Source organism: Muntiacus reevesi, chromosome 7 (assembly GCF_963930625.1).
Source record: "Muntiacus reevesi chromosome 7, mMunRee1.1, whole genome shotgun sequence".
NCBI lineage: Eukaryota > Metazoa > Chordata > Mammalia > Artiodactyla > Cervidae > Muntiacus > Muntiacus reevesi.
This window is the reverse complement of record NC_089255.1, coordinates 56,249,456-56,267,519: the sequence shown is the minus strand read 5'-3', so window position 1 is coordinate 56,267,519 and position 18,064 is coordinate 56,249,456. Positions and strand designations below refer to the sequence as shown.

Below are 18,064 nucleotides of genomic sequence, written 5' to 3'. Positions count from 1 at the left end.
ATCTCTTTCCAAGCAACACCATATCAGCACTCAGGTTAGTAGGAATGGGAAACATCTGGAGACACAGAAATTAAAAAGGTGGTGGGAAGGGTCATTTTAAAGTTACTGTCCTGTCTTGGTTTTCCCTTTCCTCCCTTGAAGTGTGTAGAAAGTGCAAAAGGAAGGAGAACTGCAGATCTTGAATCTGAGCCTTGAGCTTTGCTTTTATGAAGTTAAACGTGATAGATGGTGGAGAAAATGGTATAAATAAGACACTTCTAGAAGTCATTGATGTGGATGGAGGATGCACTGACCAGTAATCTGCTGATCCAGTTTAGATGCAGTTGCGTGCCCAGTGACTGCCTGGTGGATGTGAAAGATGGAGGTGATTGAACCAGATCAGGATTTGCAATGTAACTCCTATAAGGGTCATCGTGATAAGGAAGAAGCTGTTTTCATGGTCACTAAGGAGGAGCATGGGAGGCCTTTGGCTTTTTATGGCTTCCAGAGGCACATATCCTGACTGCTCTAATTAGGTCAGATCACCCCGTGTCTAGGCTCTCACAGCATCCTGTACTGCTTTTTCCCTTCTGCATGCCCTTTTTTCATATTATTATTGTTTTTTTCTAACTGTACTATAAACTCCATGAGGGCAGGGGTCAAGCCTACTTTTACCTACCATTTGGTATGCTGACAAGTACATAACATAATTAGCAAATACTTGCTGAATGGAGGGGACTGAATTGGAAGTATTTACTAGATCCACTTTATCATACAGAGGTATGGCATTGCCTCCAACTTACTGATTAAGCTTGAAAAGCTTACTTTTCAAGCTCCTGGATGAAAAGGTGCTAAAAAAGCTTTTGGTCTAACAGATATGAAGGACTTTGAAGAATACTACTCAAGAGCAGCGCGGCAACTACACAGGCAAGCACTGTTGTAAAGAATGGGATGGCCTCCCCAGCCCTTCCTCCGCCACTCCCCCATCCCAGTTTTTTATTGGTACAGTCCTCACTGTCTGGTGGAATTACAGTTTAGTTGACAAATATTACGTTCTTTCTTTAGATTGTGGTCTCATATTTCTGTAAAGTTTGCTCGAGGCTTTCAGTATAGGCATCATCTGAGTCTGTAATGAGAACTCCGCAGCTCTCAGCCTAGTCACAAGCTCTTACCTTCCCTGAAATGAATTTTTACCCACTCTTTACCCCTGTAAGTGGTGATCAGTGTCTGAGATTTCCAAAAGGGCATTCTTGTCCTTAGATTTGCTTCTGGTGTGTAATGCTTCTTGGTCTCACTAAGATTGAAAGGGGGCCGATGTGGATGGAGGTCTTGCGTTTTCAACTCATCCTCTGAATGAAGTTTCTACTGTGGTACTTTTCTTGTGGATGAGAGTGGTGGTGTTTTAGTGAAGCATTATTTTTGCTTGTCTCTGATTGCTGTGTTAGTGAACCAAAAGCTTATGAGAGTACTTAGAGGTGTTAGTATTCTTATGTCAAGTCTGTTAAACAGACATAAAAATGTACGTTTATCAAAAACTTAAAACTTGACTGAGCTTTAAGGAATTGTCTACATTAGGGCAAGAGGGATCATTTACCTACTTAGTTTCTGAGTTATTCGTATTATCAGTTTCTCTTTCACACAGTATTTTTCATATTTCTGGATCTCTCAGAATTGAAGATTTGCTCAGATGGAAGCATATGCTGTGACCTTATTTTATTTTTAAGGATCATACATTTACACATGTGAAGTATGTAGAAATATGAATGAAGCAGACAGGGAAACGAGGTAGATTCCTCTGTTGTACAGAAGTTTCACCCCTGTGCAGTAGCTGATGTGTTTGGTCCTAGCAGTTCTTAAGCCACACCTGAAGGTGATTGGAAGTTGCCATGTCTTCAGGTTTAGATTGGACAGCTTTATTTCATTCACTGATAAAGTTTCTCCTGCCTTTGAATAATTAGCTCTTTGAACCAAGGATTATTGCAGCTGTCCTGTGTCCAGTCCTATTTAGACTCATTGATGAAATAGCATTGTATATGCACCTATACTAGCTTTAAGGTCAAAAGTCAGCAACAGAAAGCCTTTCCGTATAAGGGTTTAGGCTGTATTACTTACTTATAGGCATGTATTAATACGTTTAAATGAGCTACTACATTGGTCTCCTAGTTGCTTCTGGAACATGAAACAAATGCTCATCTTAGTGTATTTATTTATGCCTAATAGCTTTTTGATGTTTTTACTTTTTTCCAATATTTTATGATAAATTTATTTTATTTTGATTTTTAAAAACTTTTTATTTTATATTTGAGCCCCTCTGTCTACAGTTACTTCCACATAGCATCCTAAAGGCCCACCCACCTCCTTACTTCCTCCCTTAAAGCTTTGCTCCAGTAACACCTTATCAGAGAGGCATTTCCTCACTACCCTCTTTGTCTCTTTTCTCTGTTTTATTTTTCCATACCACTTATTGCCATCTAATATGTGTTTCGCTTTTTTGTCTGCCTGCATTTCCCCCTATAATATGAACTCTTCATTTACATACTGCATAACTCTATAACATTCTAATAATTTGTCATGCTTCAGTTGTTTTTTAAAAAAATAACACATTAAAGATTGGTTGAAGCATGCTGTGTAATCCCCCTGCCCCGTTCTTGTTCCTTCCTTCATTCCTAAGGTGATTATTATCTTTAATTTGTTATTTATCACTCTTATGTTTTTATACTTTTGCTACATCTGAATGTACCTTAAAATAGCTTTATTTTGCATGTTTATCCACCTGCTATAACTAGTTGCAGCATGCACATTTCTGTATGCAGTTTGCCTTTTAAATTTAGTGTATATCTGATGATTTCTGCCATCTTCATTTTTACTGTTATATAGTAGTTCACTGTATGACTATAACTCATTTATTCTTATTGTTGAAAGTTTAGGCTGTTTTTGTTATTTTGCTATTACAAAAAAAAATGAACACCTGTATGTCCATTTGCAAGCACTTCTCTAGGGAATTTTCCTTGAAGAAAAATTGCCAAGTCATAGGTATGATATTTATTTATTTACTTGTGTATTTACTTATGCCAAACTGTTTTTTGATGTTCTTACTCTTTCCCAATATTTTATGATAACTTTATTTTGTTTTAGTTTTTTCTTAACTTTTTATTTTAAATTGGAGTATGACTGATTGATAATGATGTGATAGTTTAAGGTGGACAGCAGAGGGACTCAGCCATACATGCACATGTATCCACTCTCCCCTGAGCTCTCCCCTCCTATCCTGGCTGCCACATAATATTGAGCAGAGTTCTCTGTGCTATACAGTAGGTCCTTGTTAGTTATCCATTTTAATTATAACATTTTGTGTACATGTCAATCCCAAACTCCCTAACTGTCCCTTGTAAACTCTCACCATTTTTGTAGGAAAGTTCCTGTTTTTCCACATCCCTCTCCAGACTTGATATTTGCAGTTGAGACACTTCATTGAAACCGTTTTTCCAATCTGAAATATCATCTTCCTGAAGTAATTTGATATTTTTGATCATCAGTGAAGTTAAACATTTCATAGGCTTTATTCATAGGTTTATTCACTGTTTAAGTTCACGCCTTTGTAAGTGAACTTACGAAGTTCACTTTGTAAGTTTAAGAGCTTGTTTGGCAATTTCTTATTTGTACTGCTACATTTTTGTTCATTAGGTATTGCCAGGCGTTAACTCTGTCAGACAGAGTTAATAAATAAACATGCCCTTTAATGAACTAACACTTTTTAAGTTATTATATATTTATTTTTAGAAAAATGTTGCAAATGCTTTACTGAAAAATTCTAAAGAATTCTGTAAAAATATTATGAACTTTTCCTTTGCTTATTGGCATTTAAGAAATTATACAACCTAATGACTTAGATAATACAAAGAATCTAGTATGGTGAGATCTGGAGTCTGAGTCAGCACATGTGAATTGCTTACAACATAGGTAGCTATTTTTGATTGAGGGTAATCTTTCCATTTAGTGACGTATGTAAGTTTAATACCCCACCCAGTGGTAGCTTAAGCTAAATGCCTAGTTTGTGTCATTTTATAAAGTTGATCAAAAGAGCATTTCCTGCATTGGTGACTCTTTTCCTTCTTTTTTCTCATCCTCCAGGTTGTATCAGAGTAAGATGGACGGTAGCTTTGATTGTGATTGTGGTGAGCTGGAGCCACCTGATCACTAACAAAAGACATCTTCTGTTAACCAACAGCCGCCAGGGCTTCCTGTTGAAATATACAGCAACAGAGGAAGAAAAGAAGCAAAACGGAAACAGCGCTTACCAGCACCTTAGAATGATGCTGCTCAGGACCAGTCCAACACTGAATGTATCTGCACTGTGAGGAGAATGTTCATAGAAGCCTGTTGTGTGCATATTTATTCACATTTTTGTTAAATGTTAAACCCTTCAGCACAGTAAATCTGAGTGCATAGTATGTCATTTCATTCCGTTTGAGTTTCTTGAGTGTTTTCTTTAAATGTCTGCAGAGTTGCTGTCCCTTTCTTGAACTATGAGTACTGCAATCTTTTTAATTCTCAGTATGAATAGAGCTTTTTGAGCTTTAAATCTAAGGGGAACTCAACAGGCCTGGTTGGCATATGCAATGAGCATCAAGAAACCATCTTGCTGTGGACGCAGAATTATTTTTTTCTCCCTTTTTAAAAGATCTTTCCTTTTGATGCCAGTTTTCTTCCTTGTTCACACAAGTTCAACAATTTGAAAGGAAAAGCCAATAGTAAGGGTTTCAAAATGGCAGAAAAATTTGAAAGTCTCATGAACATTCATGGTTTTGATCTGGGCTCTAGGTATATGGACTTAAAACCATTGGGTTGTGGAGGCAATGGCTTGGTTTTTTCTGCTGTAGACAATGACTGTGACAAAAGAGTAGCCATCAAGAAAATTGTCCTTACTGATCCCCAGAGTGTCAAACATGCTCTACGTGAAATCAAAATTATTAGAAGACTTGACCACGATAACATTGTGAAGGTGTTTGAAATTCTTGGTCCTAGTGGAAGCCAGTTAACGGATGATGTGGGCTCTCTTACCGAACTGAACAGTGTTTACATTGTTCAGGAGTACATGGAGACAGACTTGGCTAATGTGCTGGAGCAGGGCCCTTTACTGGAAGAGCATGCCAGGCTTTTCATGTATCAGCTGCTACGTGGGCTCAAATACATTCACTCAGCAAACGTACTGCACAGAGATCTCAAACCAGCTAATCTTTTCATTAATACTGAAGACTTGGTGCTGAAGATAGGTGACTTTGGTCTTGCACGGATCATGGATCCCCATTATTCCCATAAGGTATGTGGAAAGTCAGCTGAGGCAGACCTCTGAATTGATACACATCATCAGAAACAGGTGCTTGTATTTCCTTTGTGTGTTGTGGCAGAATTTTTAGTTAATTGTATTAAACTTTACATAGTACCTTTTTTGCATTCACAATCTCCCTGTGTTTGAAATGAAGGTGGAACAGGATCCTAGTTAAGTACAAGTTCTGGTTATTTGTAATTACTGAAATTCTCTCTTAAAAGTAGGATATATCATGTGTTTAGGGCAGAAGGTTGCTGTTTCAACTTTTACTTTTTTTTTTTGTTTGTTTGGATATACTCTTCTGTTATGCCTTGTTTAGCAAACTTAGTTTGAAATCTAAATTTGCACAAACATAAAGTAGCAATAAGAATAGGCAGAAGAATTCATAGTAACTTTGCCTTAAATAAAATTTGCTTTTATACAGGAAATTAATGATATTTTTTGAGCTGAACTCTTTAGTTTTAGTTTTTTAGTTTTCAAATGAAATCATGTGTAGGACTCTGATGTTTAAAATGTAAAAATGGAGCTGTTTTGGTATAAACCATCCCTGGGAAGCCTGCTTGCTTGGCTTCTCATAGCACACATCTAAGACACATCTTGGCATTTGCATATATCATCTCACATTGAGTATAACTTAACTTAAAAAACTTCAGCATCGAAATTAAGTACCAAAATGAAGTGGATGACCACATCTTTATGGATAACAGTGAAGTATTGTGGATAGAACACTGAATGAGGAGTTAGACTATCTAAAATTGAGTTCCACTTCTACATCCAGCTAAACTATATGGCCTTAAGCAGACTCCTTAACCTGAGTGTTAATATCTACCTTCATATTTTCTCAGTGTTATTTTTAGAATGAAACAAGGCAACATATGTTTAACTGTTTTTGTCAAATTCTTCATAAATATAAAGTAGTGAATTTGATTAGGAATGGCGTGTGCAGTATAGCCAGGTCCCCTGGGTTGTCAGTAAGGAGGTTGGCACTGCTTTATAAATAGCTCACCTTTGGTACTCTTTCCTGCCTTTCTCTCATTGATTTAAAGCATACCTGCTTCATTGTTGACTTGAAGTGATAAATAGCTTCTCTTCTCAAACATGTTGTGAATATGTGCCCTAGAGTTAACACTAAATTCTTTTTATTTTATTTTATTTTATTTATTTATTTTTTTTAATACTAAATTCTTATAGTATTCTTTGGTCAGAGTGCTTCATGAGAATATCATGTTATAGATAGTATGTTACATGGGGAGTTTAATCTCCATACAGCCTCAGAAGTGCAAGAGCTTTGAAAATAGGCATAGAAATCAACAGTACTGTTTAAGGATTTTACAATTACAGTTTGTTTTTAGATTAAGGGCTCTTTAATGAATCATGTTTTACATACTGTTATTCAGCTAAAGTAAAAAGTATATTTTTGTTTCTTTTTCAGGGTCATCTTTCTGAAGGATTGGTTACTAAATGGTACAGATCTCCACGTCTTTTACTTTCTCCTAATAATTATACTAAAGCCATTGACATGTGGGCTGCAGGCTGCATCTTTGCTGAAATGCTGACTGGTAAAACCCTCTTTGCAGGTTAGAAATTTTAAAATAAATGGGAAAATTATCCCAAGGAGAAATAATTTCATATATTTCTATGAATCCAGATTTATGTAAGATTTAAACCAATTTACTATAGTCTAAACTATTAAAATGAAAAGATAAAATGGTATTTTATTTATTTATTTTTTTAAATGGTATTTTAAAGATGGAGAACACTTACATATTTACTGGATTGTTCAGTAAAGTTAGCCTGAATTCTAGTGTTTCTTTTGTATATATTTTTATTTCTTAAACATAATTTCCTATTTTATAGATCAATATTTGTTGGTTGTTTTTGTTAAATGATACCTGTGTTACCTGATTCTGTCAGTGTTTGTCACTTCCTGGTGAAATTTTTTTAGCTATTTAGCTATTTTTTAGCTAAATTCAATAATTCTTTCTTTGTCTCCTGTTAACCCTGTTGCTTGAACTGCCATATCCTGTTGACCTGACTGATGTGATATTTCAGAAACAACCAATTTTATAATGATTTTGGTGCTGAGGGAATCTAAAAAAGTGCATGAGAAAGTTTTTGAGTTAAGGTGGATTAAGACAAAAACCTCTAGAAATAAACAATTTTTTATCTTAAACCTTTGTACACTTTAAATATTTAATTAAACAGAATTGTTTATGAAATGACTTGAAAGACTCAGTTGTATGGAGAAGGAAATGGCAACCCACTCCAGTATTCTTGCCTGGAAAAGTCCATGGACAGAGGAGCCTGGCAGGCTGCAATCCATGGGGCTACATGACTGAGCATGTGTGCACGAGGGTGGAGGGAGATGGGTTGGTACCAATAAAGTGGTAGAACTAAAAAAAAAAAAAAAGACTCAGTTGTAGTTCCCTTCTAAAAACCTTTTCAGTAGGTTTGTGAACCATTCAGTAAAAGCAGCATGAGGGAAATCTATTGGTTAGGATAGACCTCATATTAACAGCAATAAAAGGCAAGGCCTAAGCATTCATTGGAAATCTGTGTATTTTTAACCTGTAGTAAGTGCCCTAGCCTTATTTTTTGCTCTTACTCAGTATTTCAACTCAGATGTTTAATGGCATCTCAAATTTAACCTATCCAAAACTGACCTCCTGATATCTCTCGCTCATACTTCCTCTTTCTGCTGTCCTCCTCATCTTAGTAAACCAAACCCACTTCTTATTTGCTCAAGCCAAAATCTTGGCATCGTCCTTCACTTTTCTCCTTATAGGTCTTATGGGCTGTTTCTTTAAAGTATATCTTGAATCTTATTTCTAGTGTCTCTTTCACTACTGTCATCCTCCCAGTCCAGTAAACCATTCTGCCTTTCCTGGTCTAACACATGATCTCCTAACCAGCTTTCCTGCTTTAAGTTTCCTTGTCTGTGGTCTAGTTACCACATAGCAACACAGTAGTTCTCTGAAAACATAGCTCATGTCATTTCTCTGTTCAAAACTCTGTAATGGTTTCTTATCAAATTCAGAATCACGTAAACTCTCAGTGTTGTGTTACCACTGGGCTCATCTCCTGTCATTTTCCTGAGTCACTGTACTTCAGCTACACTTGCCTAATTGTTGTTTCTTGGACACACCAAGCCCACTTTCTCCTCTAGGCCTTTGGGCCCTTTCTCATCTTCCTGGAACTCCCTTCCTCTTTATGAATGTATGGGGTATTACCTAACTTCCTTGTCAGCTTCTCAGTGAGGCCTTGCTTGGTCATAAGGATGATAAGGTCATAACAACCAAGGGGTTGTTAATATAAATTAACCCTACTCCTAACAGTGCTCTCTGTCCCCCTTAGCTTACTCTGTTTTTCTTCATTTGTCACTGTTTGATGTAAATGTTTACAGAAGTTGTTATCTGTCTTCCTCCATTATACTGTGAGCTCCATGAAGGCAGAAATTTGGTCAGTTTTGTTTCACAGGTGTAACTTAAAGTGCCTTGCTCATGGTAGGCACTCAGGAAAAATTTTGATTTTTGAATGAGTTTCTAGAAATGAGTGGAAAAACAAATGACTGTTTTGTTTTTTAAATATTAACTGCCCATTTAGCCTGAAGTTTCCCCTTTTATTTCTTTAATAGTGGTTCTGAAATGTTAACTGAGCCTAATCCATAACTGTAAAACTTTCTGTTTCACGAATCTAGTCTAAGGCTCTATTTTATTGATAGTGAAATTAAGTCATCACCATGTTAAGTATTCTCAGAGTTATAGTGACTTAATTAGTATGTATGGTTGAGACTAGAATCTCATCTTTTAAATATCAGTTTATTGCTTTTTTCACTACTTTGCGATACCTTAATATGAGGCCAGACTTCAAGTCAACTTCTTACGGAAACAAAGCAGCTAAAACTGAGCATATCAATGAGCAGAATTTGACAAAGATAAGCTTTTTGAGCAGATTGATGATGATACTCAAAGCAGTGAAATCTGCTGGTTAATGATGCAGTTAAAACCATTTTCCCCTTCGATGGTCATTACGATTCTGTTTCCTGTAGCTTTAGAATGTTTATTGCCAATAGGTTAAACATTGAGAAATGTATTTATTAATGTTATATTTGGTATTTTTTAATCTCGTCTAGGTGCACATGAACTTGAACAGATGCAGCTGATTTTAGAATCTATTCCTGTTGTCCATGAGGAAGATCGTCAGGAGCTTCTCAGCGTAATTCCAGTTTACATTAGAAATGACATGACTGAGCCACACAAACCTTTAACTCAGCTGCTTCCAGGAATTAGTCGAGAAGGTACTGTAACTGAAGAGTAACCAACATATAATGGTGTGTTTATGTGTGAGCAGGGTGTGTGTAGGGAAGCTTTAGCTTTTTATCGTTATAGATGTGGCACATTCTCCCAAATAGTCTTTAGACACTCAAGATACACCTAAAACTTCAGCTCTCGCTTTCCTTTTTATAGCCAGGCACTTAGACTGGGAATCTTTTCTTTGCTGTGAATAATTTTCCAGATTCCAGTATACCCCTCTTTGCTGGTTCTGACTCCATGTGTTTGTCCAGCGTTTACTTCTGATCGTCTCTGCTAGGTGAACATGTTTATCACTGACTCTCACTGAGCTGGAATGAGATTCTCTGAGGGTTATATGATAAGCAAGTGTGGGTACAAATATGAATGTGATTTAGATATGAAAGAGGGAATTGAGTTGAAGGAAAGCAAGGGTTTTAGAGCAAGGAAGAGATGGAGGAAAGATCAAAACTACATATGAGCAAACTTGTTACATAAAAGATTGCAGATTGGTGTTAGTAATACTGGGTGCCAAATGTGACAGTTTGTGCCGACTTGAAAGTAATAGGAATATGGAGAGAATCAAAACTTCACTGACCACTAAAGCAGTAAATTTCATACATCAGAATGGAGAGATGTATCTTTAGGGTTTGTTGATACAGATAAGATACAAAAGTCTAAATGCTGTAATAGTTGTCTGTAATAAGATAACATTTTTTAAAAAAAGAGCATTAGAAATGAAAAATACCTTCCTTAAAAGTTGATTGTATCAAACCTTTAAGGATTATTGTACTGTATTTAGCTGTATCCATGCCAGAATTGTGATAGTTCTTTTTCTGAATCATAAAGTTAGGAAGATACAGTTTCCTAAACATCTTAAACTTTCTCTTAATTATACATTTATTGTTCATATCACCCACTCTGATCATTATGTAGTTAAGGTTAATGTGTATCAAAGTGCTTTAACTTAGCAAGTGTTTTGAGAGATAAGCACTGGATGGCAAAACTGATGACATTGTCTTTTTTCCCCTCAGCTGTGCTTGGAACTCATTAGTAAATGCCTGAATGAAAAGGAAGAAACTGTATTTAATTTCAACAGGTTTCATAAGCTTCCTTTTCAGGAATGCTACATTTTTAACCCGTCTTGTAGAGTATCTTCGCAGTCAGTAATACATTGCTGACTTTCTGACTCCTGATCTTGTTGCCATTGTCATGATGTCGTCCTTGTTCATAACTGAATAGCAGTCACGTAGCACTTGACTATGCCTCAGAGTTGTCTGTTGGAATTCTTTAAAAAGTGCAGAATGTTAAATCAGAATCCAGAGGTGGGGTGGCAGGCAGGACATGTGTCTGCTCTGCAGGTTTGACCCTGCTCAGCCAGGTTGAGAGAGAGTGCTCAGGGATTGCCTTGGAGTCCTTGTTGCCATTGCTGAGTCTTACCAGAAGAGGCAAGCTAGTAATACAGAGTTGCTGTTGAGGCATTTGTAACCTAATTAAGTTTGAATCTTCTTTTCCCTTGCCCTCAGTCAGTTCTGAACCAACCTGAATATTTAGTTGGTGCCTGGGATTTATTCATAATGTGTTAAACGAATGTTTTTGATAATAGATTCATTAAAGTAACCATTGGACAAATATTCTTGATTTTCATAAGTGATAGAACTCTGTGTGTGTGTGGGTGCACACACTCACGTACTCAGTCATGTCCAACTTTTTGCGACCCCATGGACTCTAGCCCATCAGGCTCCTCTGTCCACAGGTTTTTCAGGCAAGAATACTGCAGTGGGTTGACATTTTCTACTCCAGGGGATCTTCCCGACCCAGGGATCAAACCTATGTCTCCTGCGTCTTCTGCATTGACAGGCCGATTCTTTACCACCAGTGCCACCTGTACTCACATACAAATGCAATGCAGAGTGTTTAAAGTTCCTGAAGCTAAAGACTTGTTACATAGATATGCTCTGCAAGTTTCTCCTTCATTAACACTGGAATTTTGTTTTGGGGCAGAGTACCTTCTGAGCAATGGGAAATTCTTACAGTAGTATATGTTCCTTTCTCACATTCTATGCATGATCTTCAGAGGGAAAGAGCAAACAAGATTAAGTACATGTGAATTGACACATTAAGACTACTGGAACCCTGTACTGGTTAGTGTCTGTAAATGGATACCCAATCTTTTAAATTTTCCTGCATGGTTACCTTTTATCCTCCCTTTCTCTGTAGTTTACCACCTATTTCTTTATCTTAGCATACCATTGTAGTAAATAGACTGATTTCCTCTAGAGCAGGGCTATCCAATAGAATTTTCACAATGATGGAAATGTTTTTTATTTGCATACATTTGGAAGTTCAACCTGAGTAGTTTGTTAGCCCTGCCTTTTCTGCCTATTATCAGTTTTAGGGATTCTAGAGTATATTCCTGTCATGTAGTTGGATATGTTTCGCTCTGAGAATGGCGGTTATGCTGAGTCAACCATCCATAATTGTGCCTTAGATTGTCTCTTGCCTTGAGATATGTGGGGCACTGACTTGCAGAAGAACCAAGAACAGCTTGATGTATCATGAAATCACTTCCTAGGTTAAGGTAATATAACAGAGGTGGGTGGGGAAAAGGTTGAGCACAGGCAGGAACCTCAGCCCTGGGCCACTGAAGGGTATGAGTAACAAGGAGCCTTACCTTTCTTCTCTTTAATGCTTCATTGGACTGATCTGAGGATTGAATGAGATAATGTAGTGAAGCACTTTGTGGGATATAAATGGCTGTATAAGTGTAATGTTAATGAGAGATTGAGAGTTGAGAATAAGGTCCTTTCTAGAGTGCAGCTTGCTTTTAGAGAAGTGCTAACTAGCTTTTCCTTTGAGATAGAAGGCAAGGATCAGTAGATGTGTGACAGACCAGAGTGAAGAAGTAGGGATTGAGATAAATGTGAAGAAGGTTTATCTGCTAAGAATAATGAGAATATTGAGAGCATAAAGAAATGGTGAGGAACATTGCTGAGCCACTTCAAAGGCCAGTTGAAATTCCACAGTATGTGTGAATCTCTAGAGAGCTTAGATATATATATACACATGTGATTTTGCATCCAGCTTTTGTCAGTACTGTATAACTAGGAAATGGAAAGGTGGAAGGTGGGAATGGTTCAGAGTTGAAGATGGTGTCACTCATAAGGCATCCAAGTTGTGTGGTGGTGGTGGAGGGGTGGTGACAGAGTGGTACAGTCTGAGTTAGTGAAAAGAACTGGGTTTGTGGTAGCTATGCTGTAGCCCTAAAGTGATCAAGTGCATTGTGTGATCTGCATTAGTATGATTGGTATGAAACAGAAGTCAACAAACTAGTACAACAGCTGGTCAATGAGGTACGAGTAGCAAAGGGCTTTATATTGAACACTAAACACTATACATTTTATTTTTATACCTTATACTTAACTCTCTATCCATTCTACACTTGAAGAAATGGAAGTTTAGCAAGTTTAACCTCTCCAGTTTCACATAGCTAGTAATCCAGCTAATCTAGTGAGTTGTAGAGCTGAAATTAGGACCTATGTATCAGGTTATGCCGTATGAAATTGCTGTTATTTGACTGTTTTTGACTGACAAAAATGAAAATTTCATATGGTTCAGCTTCATATATTCCTTTTCCTTTATAATTGGCCATAAAATGTGATTGGGATATATTTCAAATACTTACTTTGTTTCTTGGACACATGTCTTTTTAATCAGTGAATCAGGTAAGTTTTTTTGTTTCTCTGACAGAACTTAAATTAACTTACCTTTTAATTGTGTAATCCCTTTTTTTCTTTATGGGTTGGTGGACTTCCAATACAGTTAAGGTTTTTTTCTTTCTCTTGTAGCACTGGATTTCCTGGAACAAATTTTGACATTCAGCCCCATGGATCGGTTGACAGCAGAAGAAGCGCTTTCCCATCCTTACATGAGCATTTATTCTTTTCCAATGGATGAGCCAATCTCAAGTCATCCTTTTCATATTGAAGATGAAGTTGATGATATTTTGCTTATGGATGAAACTCATAGTCACATTTACAACTGGGAAAGGTAAAACTGACCCTAAATTAGGAAAAGCTTTTGTTTTCAGTAAAGCATAATTTAGTGAGCTTTATTTTAAATTGTATATGATAAGACAGTGTAAAAATCTTAAAAATTTAGAAATGATCTTTTTGGATTTCTGCTAAACTTACTGCTGTCTTTGAATAGCCTCTATGTAATTTCAGTATTTAATAGTTATTACTTAGTATATACATAATGGGAAAAGTTAAATGCTACTTTGGAACAAGAAGTAGTTAATGTTGAAATTAGTTTGTTTACTTCAACATTTTAACTCCTAAAATGTTGAAGTGTTTATGATCAAATATATCTGCCGCCATCTACATGAACATTTCTACTATCTATGCATAGTAGTTTTCTCACATACCCAGATGTCTTCCAATCCCTACATTTTCTGCCATACTTACTAGTTAAGTCATCTCTTTTCTATTCTCTCCTCTTCAACCGCCACTGTTTTCACTTGTGTCTTAGTCTACCTCTACTTGGTTGTGGTGTAGTCACCTTGCGGTAATGTGTCAGTAAGAGGATACCACATTCAGTAACATATTTACATGGAGACTTGTTCTGCTCATGGCGATGAGTTCCAGCAAGCCTTCTTCTAGTCTACTTTATTACCGTAGAGTGAAAATCTGTTTGGCATGTGATTGAAATGAGAGATTTACATTTTGTGGCCATAAAGGTTTTTTTTTTTCCCTTGTGTGTGAAGTTATGTTTGTAGAAATTGTGAAATTGAAATTGAACTGTAGACCAGCCAGCCACTCAGATGTTTATGTGCAGTTTATAGAATTATATGCTCCATTGCATCATATTGCTTTATATAGTAACAGGACTTACCTATCCATTAAAATTGTAAATTCTTATATGACTTAATACTCTTATTATTCCCCTCATAGACCTAGCAAGCACAGTGCTTTGATCCAAAAGGCATGCAGTAAATTTGAAAGTGAAATCATATATCTGGAGTAACACTAATGTATTAATTTTTTTCAGGTACCATGATTGTCAATTTTCAGAGCATGATTGGCCTATACATAACAACTTTGATATTGAGGAAGTTCAACTAGACCCAAGAGCTCTATCTGATGTCACTGATGAAGAAGAAGTACAAGTTGATCCTCGAAAATATTTGGATGGAGATCGTGAAAAGTATTTGGAGGATCCTGCTTTTGACACCAGTTACTCTACTGAGCCTTGTTGGCAGTACCCAGATCATCATGAAAACAAATACTGTGATCTGGAGTGTAGCCATACTTGTAACTACAAAACGAGGTCATCATCATATTTAGATAACTTAGTTTGGAGAGAGAGTGAAGTTAATCATTATTATGAACCCAAGCTTATTATAGATCTTTCTAATTGGAAAGAACAAAGCAAAGAAAAATCTGATAAGAAGGGCAAGTCAAAATGTGAAAGGAATGGATTGGTTAAAGCCCAGATAGCTTTAGAGGAAGCATCACAGCAACTGGCTGAAAAAGAAAGGGAAAAGAATCAGGGATTTGACTTTGATTCCTTTATTGCAGGAACTATTCAACTTAGTTCACAACATGAGGCTACTGATGTTGTTGACAAATTAAATGACTTGAATAGCTCAGTGTCCCAACTAGAATTGAAAAGTTTGATATCAAAGTCAGTAAGCCGAGAAAAACAGGAAAAAGGAATGGCAAATTTGGCTCAATTAGAAGCCTTATACCAATCTTCTTGGGATAGCCAGTTTGTGGGTGGTGGGGAGGACTGTTTTCTCATAAATCAGTTTTGTTGTGAGGTAAGGAAGGATGAGCAAATTGAAAAGGAAAACACTTATACCAGTTACCTGGACAAGTTCTTTAGCAGGAAAGAAGATACTGAAATGCTAGAAACTGAGCCGGTAGAGGATGGGAAGCTTGGGGAGAGAGGAAATGAGGAAGGATTTCTGAACAGCAGTGGGGAGTTCCTCTTCAACAAGCAGCTTGAATCCATAGGCATCCCACAGTTTAACAGTCCAGTTGGGTCACCACTTAAGTCAATACAGGCCACATTAACACCTTCTGCTATGAAATCTTCCCCTCAGATTCCTCATAAGACATACAGCAGCATTCTGAAACATCTGAACTAAAACACTCAGCAGACATTTCTCTTTGTATTCTTCATGAAATGTGTTTTGTCTTTTTTATTACTAGTGTTTAAGTCTTTTTTTTTTTTTTTTTACTTGAATCAGATGGTGTCATTTAGAAAGGATTTTTTTCTTGGTTTTTAAAATCCAGAATTTTTTTCTACATGTGAGATGGTTTTCATTTTAACTGGCATGTCGTTTGCACACAAAAATAAAGAATAGAGCAAAATAATGCAATGCAGGAGGAGACAAAAGAAATGCACTAAGACAAGTAAAAAACATTCTCTTATAGAACAATGATCTGTTTTACAGGAAACAAAAATCTTGCCTTGAAATTTACACAGTGAGACTGTACATAATTGCATGAAAATATCTATTTTTTTCCTAAAACATTTTTCATTCATGAGTATTTTCAAGTTTTTCATACTGTACACATTTCTTAAAAACACATGATACCAGCAGCAACTGAAAATGAATGCCGAATTTGGTACACATGTGTTATCTACCTCAAGGTAACAAGAGTATGTGGCAAAACATATACCACCCATAGTGCTTCACAATATGCACTTCTATTTAGCCAGCGTTTATTGTAGTAAACTCTCCTTAATGAGATTCACTCACTGTTTATAAATGTTCTGGTATGCATTCTTTATAGTGAAGTGTTACATCACATCTTATTTATTTTAGCAAATCAGTATATTTTCTGTATTTAATTATAAAAAGTTAACTTAGTTTTTGAAATTTATTTGCAAATTCACTTTTTTCCATTTGGCACTATGGTTTGTTGCCTACTTAGCTGAATATATAATGTCAGCTTATCCTAAGGCTGTCCACGTACTTAATTTACTTAAGTATTCATTTTAAGTAAAGCGCTCACTGTGTATAGGAATTTGTATTTTGGAGGTGCTTGATCTATCTACAAAGAAAAATTAGGAATTACTTTATTATAAAATGCTCCTAGAAGTCTTAATTGTGTTTATTTTTTAAAAAACTGTAATGTTAGACTTGTGTGCATGGAAGTAATTAAGGTACATCATTATTGTAGTTTAAAAGTTGTACATGATAAGACATATTTTGTTTTTACTGTATGTTTTTACTGAATGATCTATTCCCCATCCCAAAGCAAGCATGAATAAAATTAGGTTAAATGTAGCATGTGGCATCGCAGTCTCTTAGAATTTGTCTCATCTATTTTACTTTATTGAATACTGTCTGTATCTTTGGTTATCCTGTTTGAAGAAAAAGGACAAATAAAACATGGCCAGCAAATATGGCTCCTGTTTAACTCTTTGGCTTCCCTGGTAGCTCAACTACCAGTAAAGAATCTGCCTGCAGTGCAGGAGACCCTGGTTCGATTCCTGGGTCAGGAAGATCCACTGGAGAAGGGATAGGCTACCCACTCCAGTATTCTTGGGCTTCCCTGGTGGCTCAGCTGGTAAAGAATCCACCTGCAATGTGGGACACCTGGGTTCAATCCCTGGGTCGGAAAAATCACCTGGAGAAGGGAACAGCTACCCACTCCAGTATTCTGGCCTGGAAAATTCCATGGGGTTGCAAAGAGTTGAACACGACTGAGCGACTTTCAATCTTAGGTAATGATTACCTAGCTAGAATGAAAATCACTAGCAGAATCTTCTCTAGTTCCACTTTTCAGCATCTTTGAATTGTGGCTACAGTTTAAACTATGTTAGGCTAAAAGACTTAGAAAAAAAAGACTCTCTGTCTCCACACAGAAATCTCTTGTTGACTTAACCTCACATATTAAAATGGTAAGGCTTTATAGATTTCAAAGCTATTATGTAAGATGTGTGTGGAGGCTTTGAACTGTGCAGCTGGAGGATGTATTTGTATTTTAATTGTATTAAATGTATTTGTTCTGCATCATCTTTCCTTTGCTCAAGAACATACCCATTTACCTATCCAAATATGACCATTGTTTTTTTAACATCACTTTTCCTGTTTGTCTTCCATTCTTGCTTTGTACATTCTCTTAATAACTGGACTTCTGCCTTCCAACTGACCTATTTATTGATTTCATGTGGATTCACAAGAGTTTAAAGATACATATATTTTTAATGAGTTCAGTGATTTCAGTGAATATCACTGTTGTGAATTTATATACTCAAATTACCTTCAGGTGTTAGAAGAAAAGCTTTCAGTTTTTCACATTTGGATATGATGTTACTTGTGGATTTTCATATATAGCCTTTTAAGTAATTTTCTTCTGTTCCTATTTTGTTGAGTTTTTTTTTAATCTTGAGAAGATGTTGAATTTTATAAAATGCTTTTTCTCTTTAGAGTATCAGGATAAATGTCAAA

The 18,064-nt window shown here is 36.3% G+C and overlaps 1 protein-coding gene across 3 annotated transcripts in view; it reads left to right on the top strand.

Moving 5' to 3' along the window:
* Positions 1 to 17,014, top strand: part of MAPK6 (mitogen-activated protein kinase 6) — a 32,503-nt gene extending 15,489 nt beyond the window's left edge. For all 3 annotated transcript variants that reach the window (XM_065941896.1, XM_065941897.1, XM_065941898.1), the window contains exons 2-6: positions 4,111 to 5,299; positions 6,741 to 6,885; positions 9,441 to 9,605; positions 13,446 to 13,647; positions 14,647 to 17,014. In XM_065941896.1, coding sequence (XP_065797968.1) covers positions 4,745 to 5,299; positions 6,741 to 6,885; positions 9,441 to 9,605; positions 13,446 to 13,647; positions 14,647 to 15,748 — 2,169 coding nt within the window. In that variant the 5' untranslated portion in view covers positions 4,111 to 4,744 and the 3' untranslated portion in view covers positions 15,749 to 17,014. The remainder of the gene's footprint in view (positions 1 to 4,110; positions 5,300 to 6,740; positions 6,886 to 9,440; positions 9,606 to 13,445; positions 13,648 to 14,646) is intronic.
* Positions 17,015 to 18,064: the final 1,050 nt, after the last annotated feature.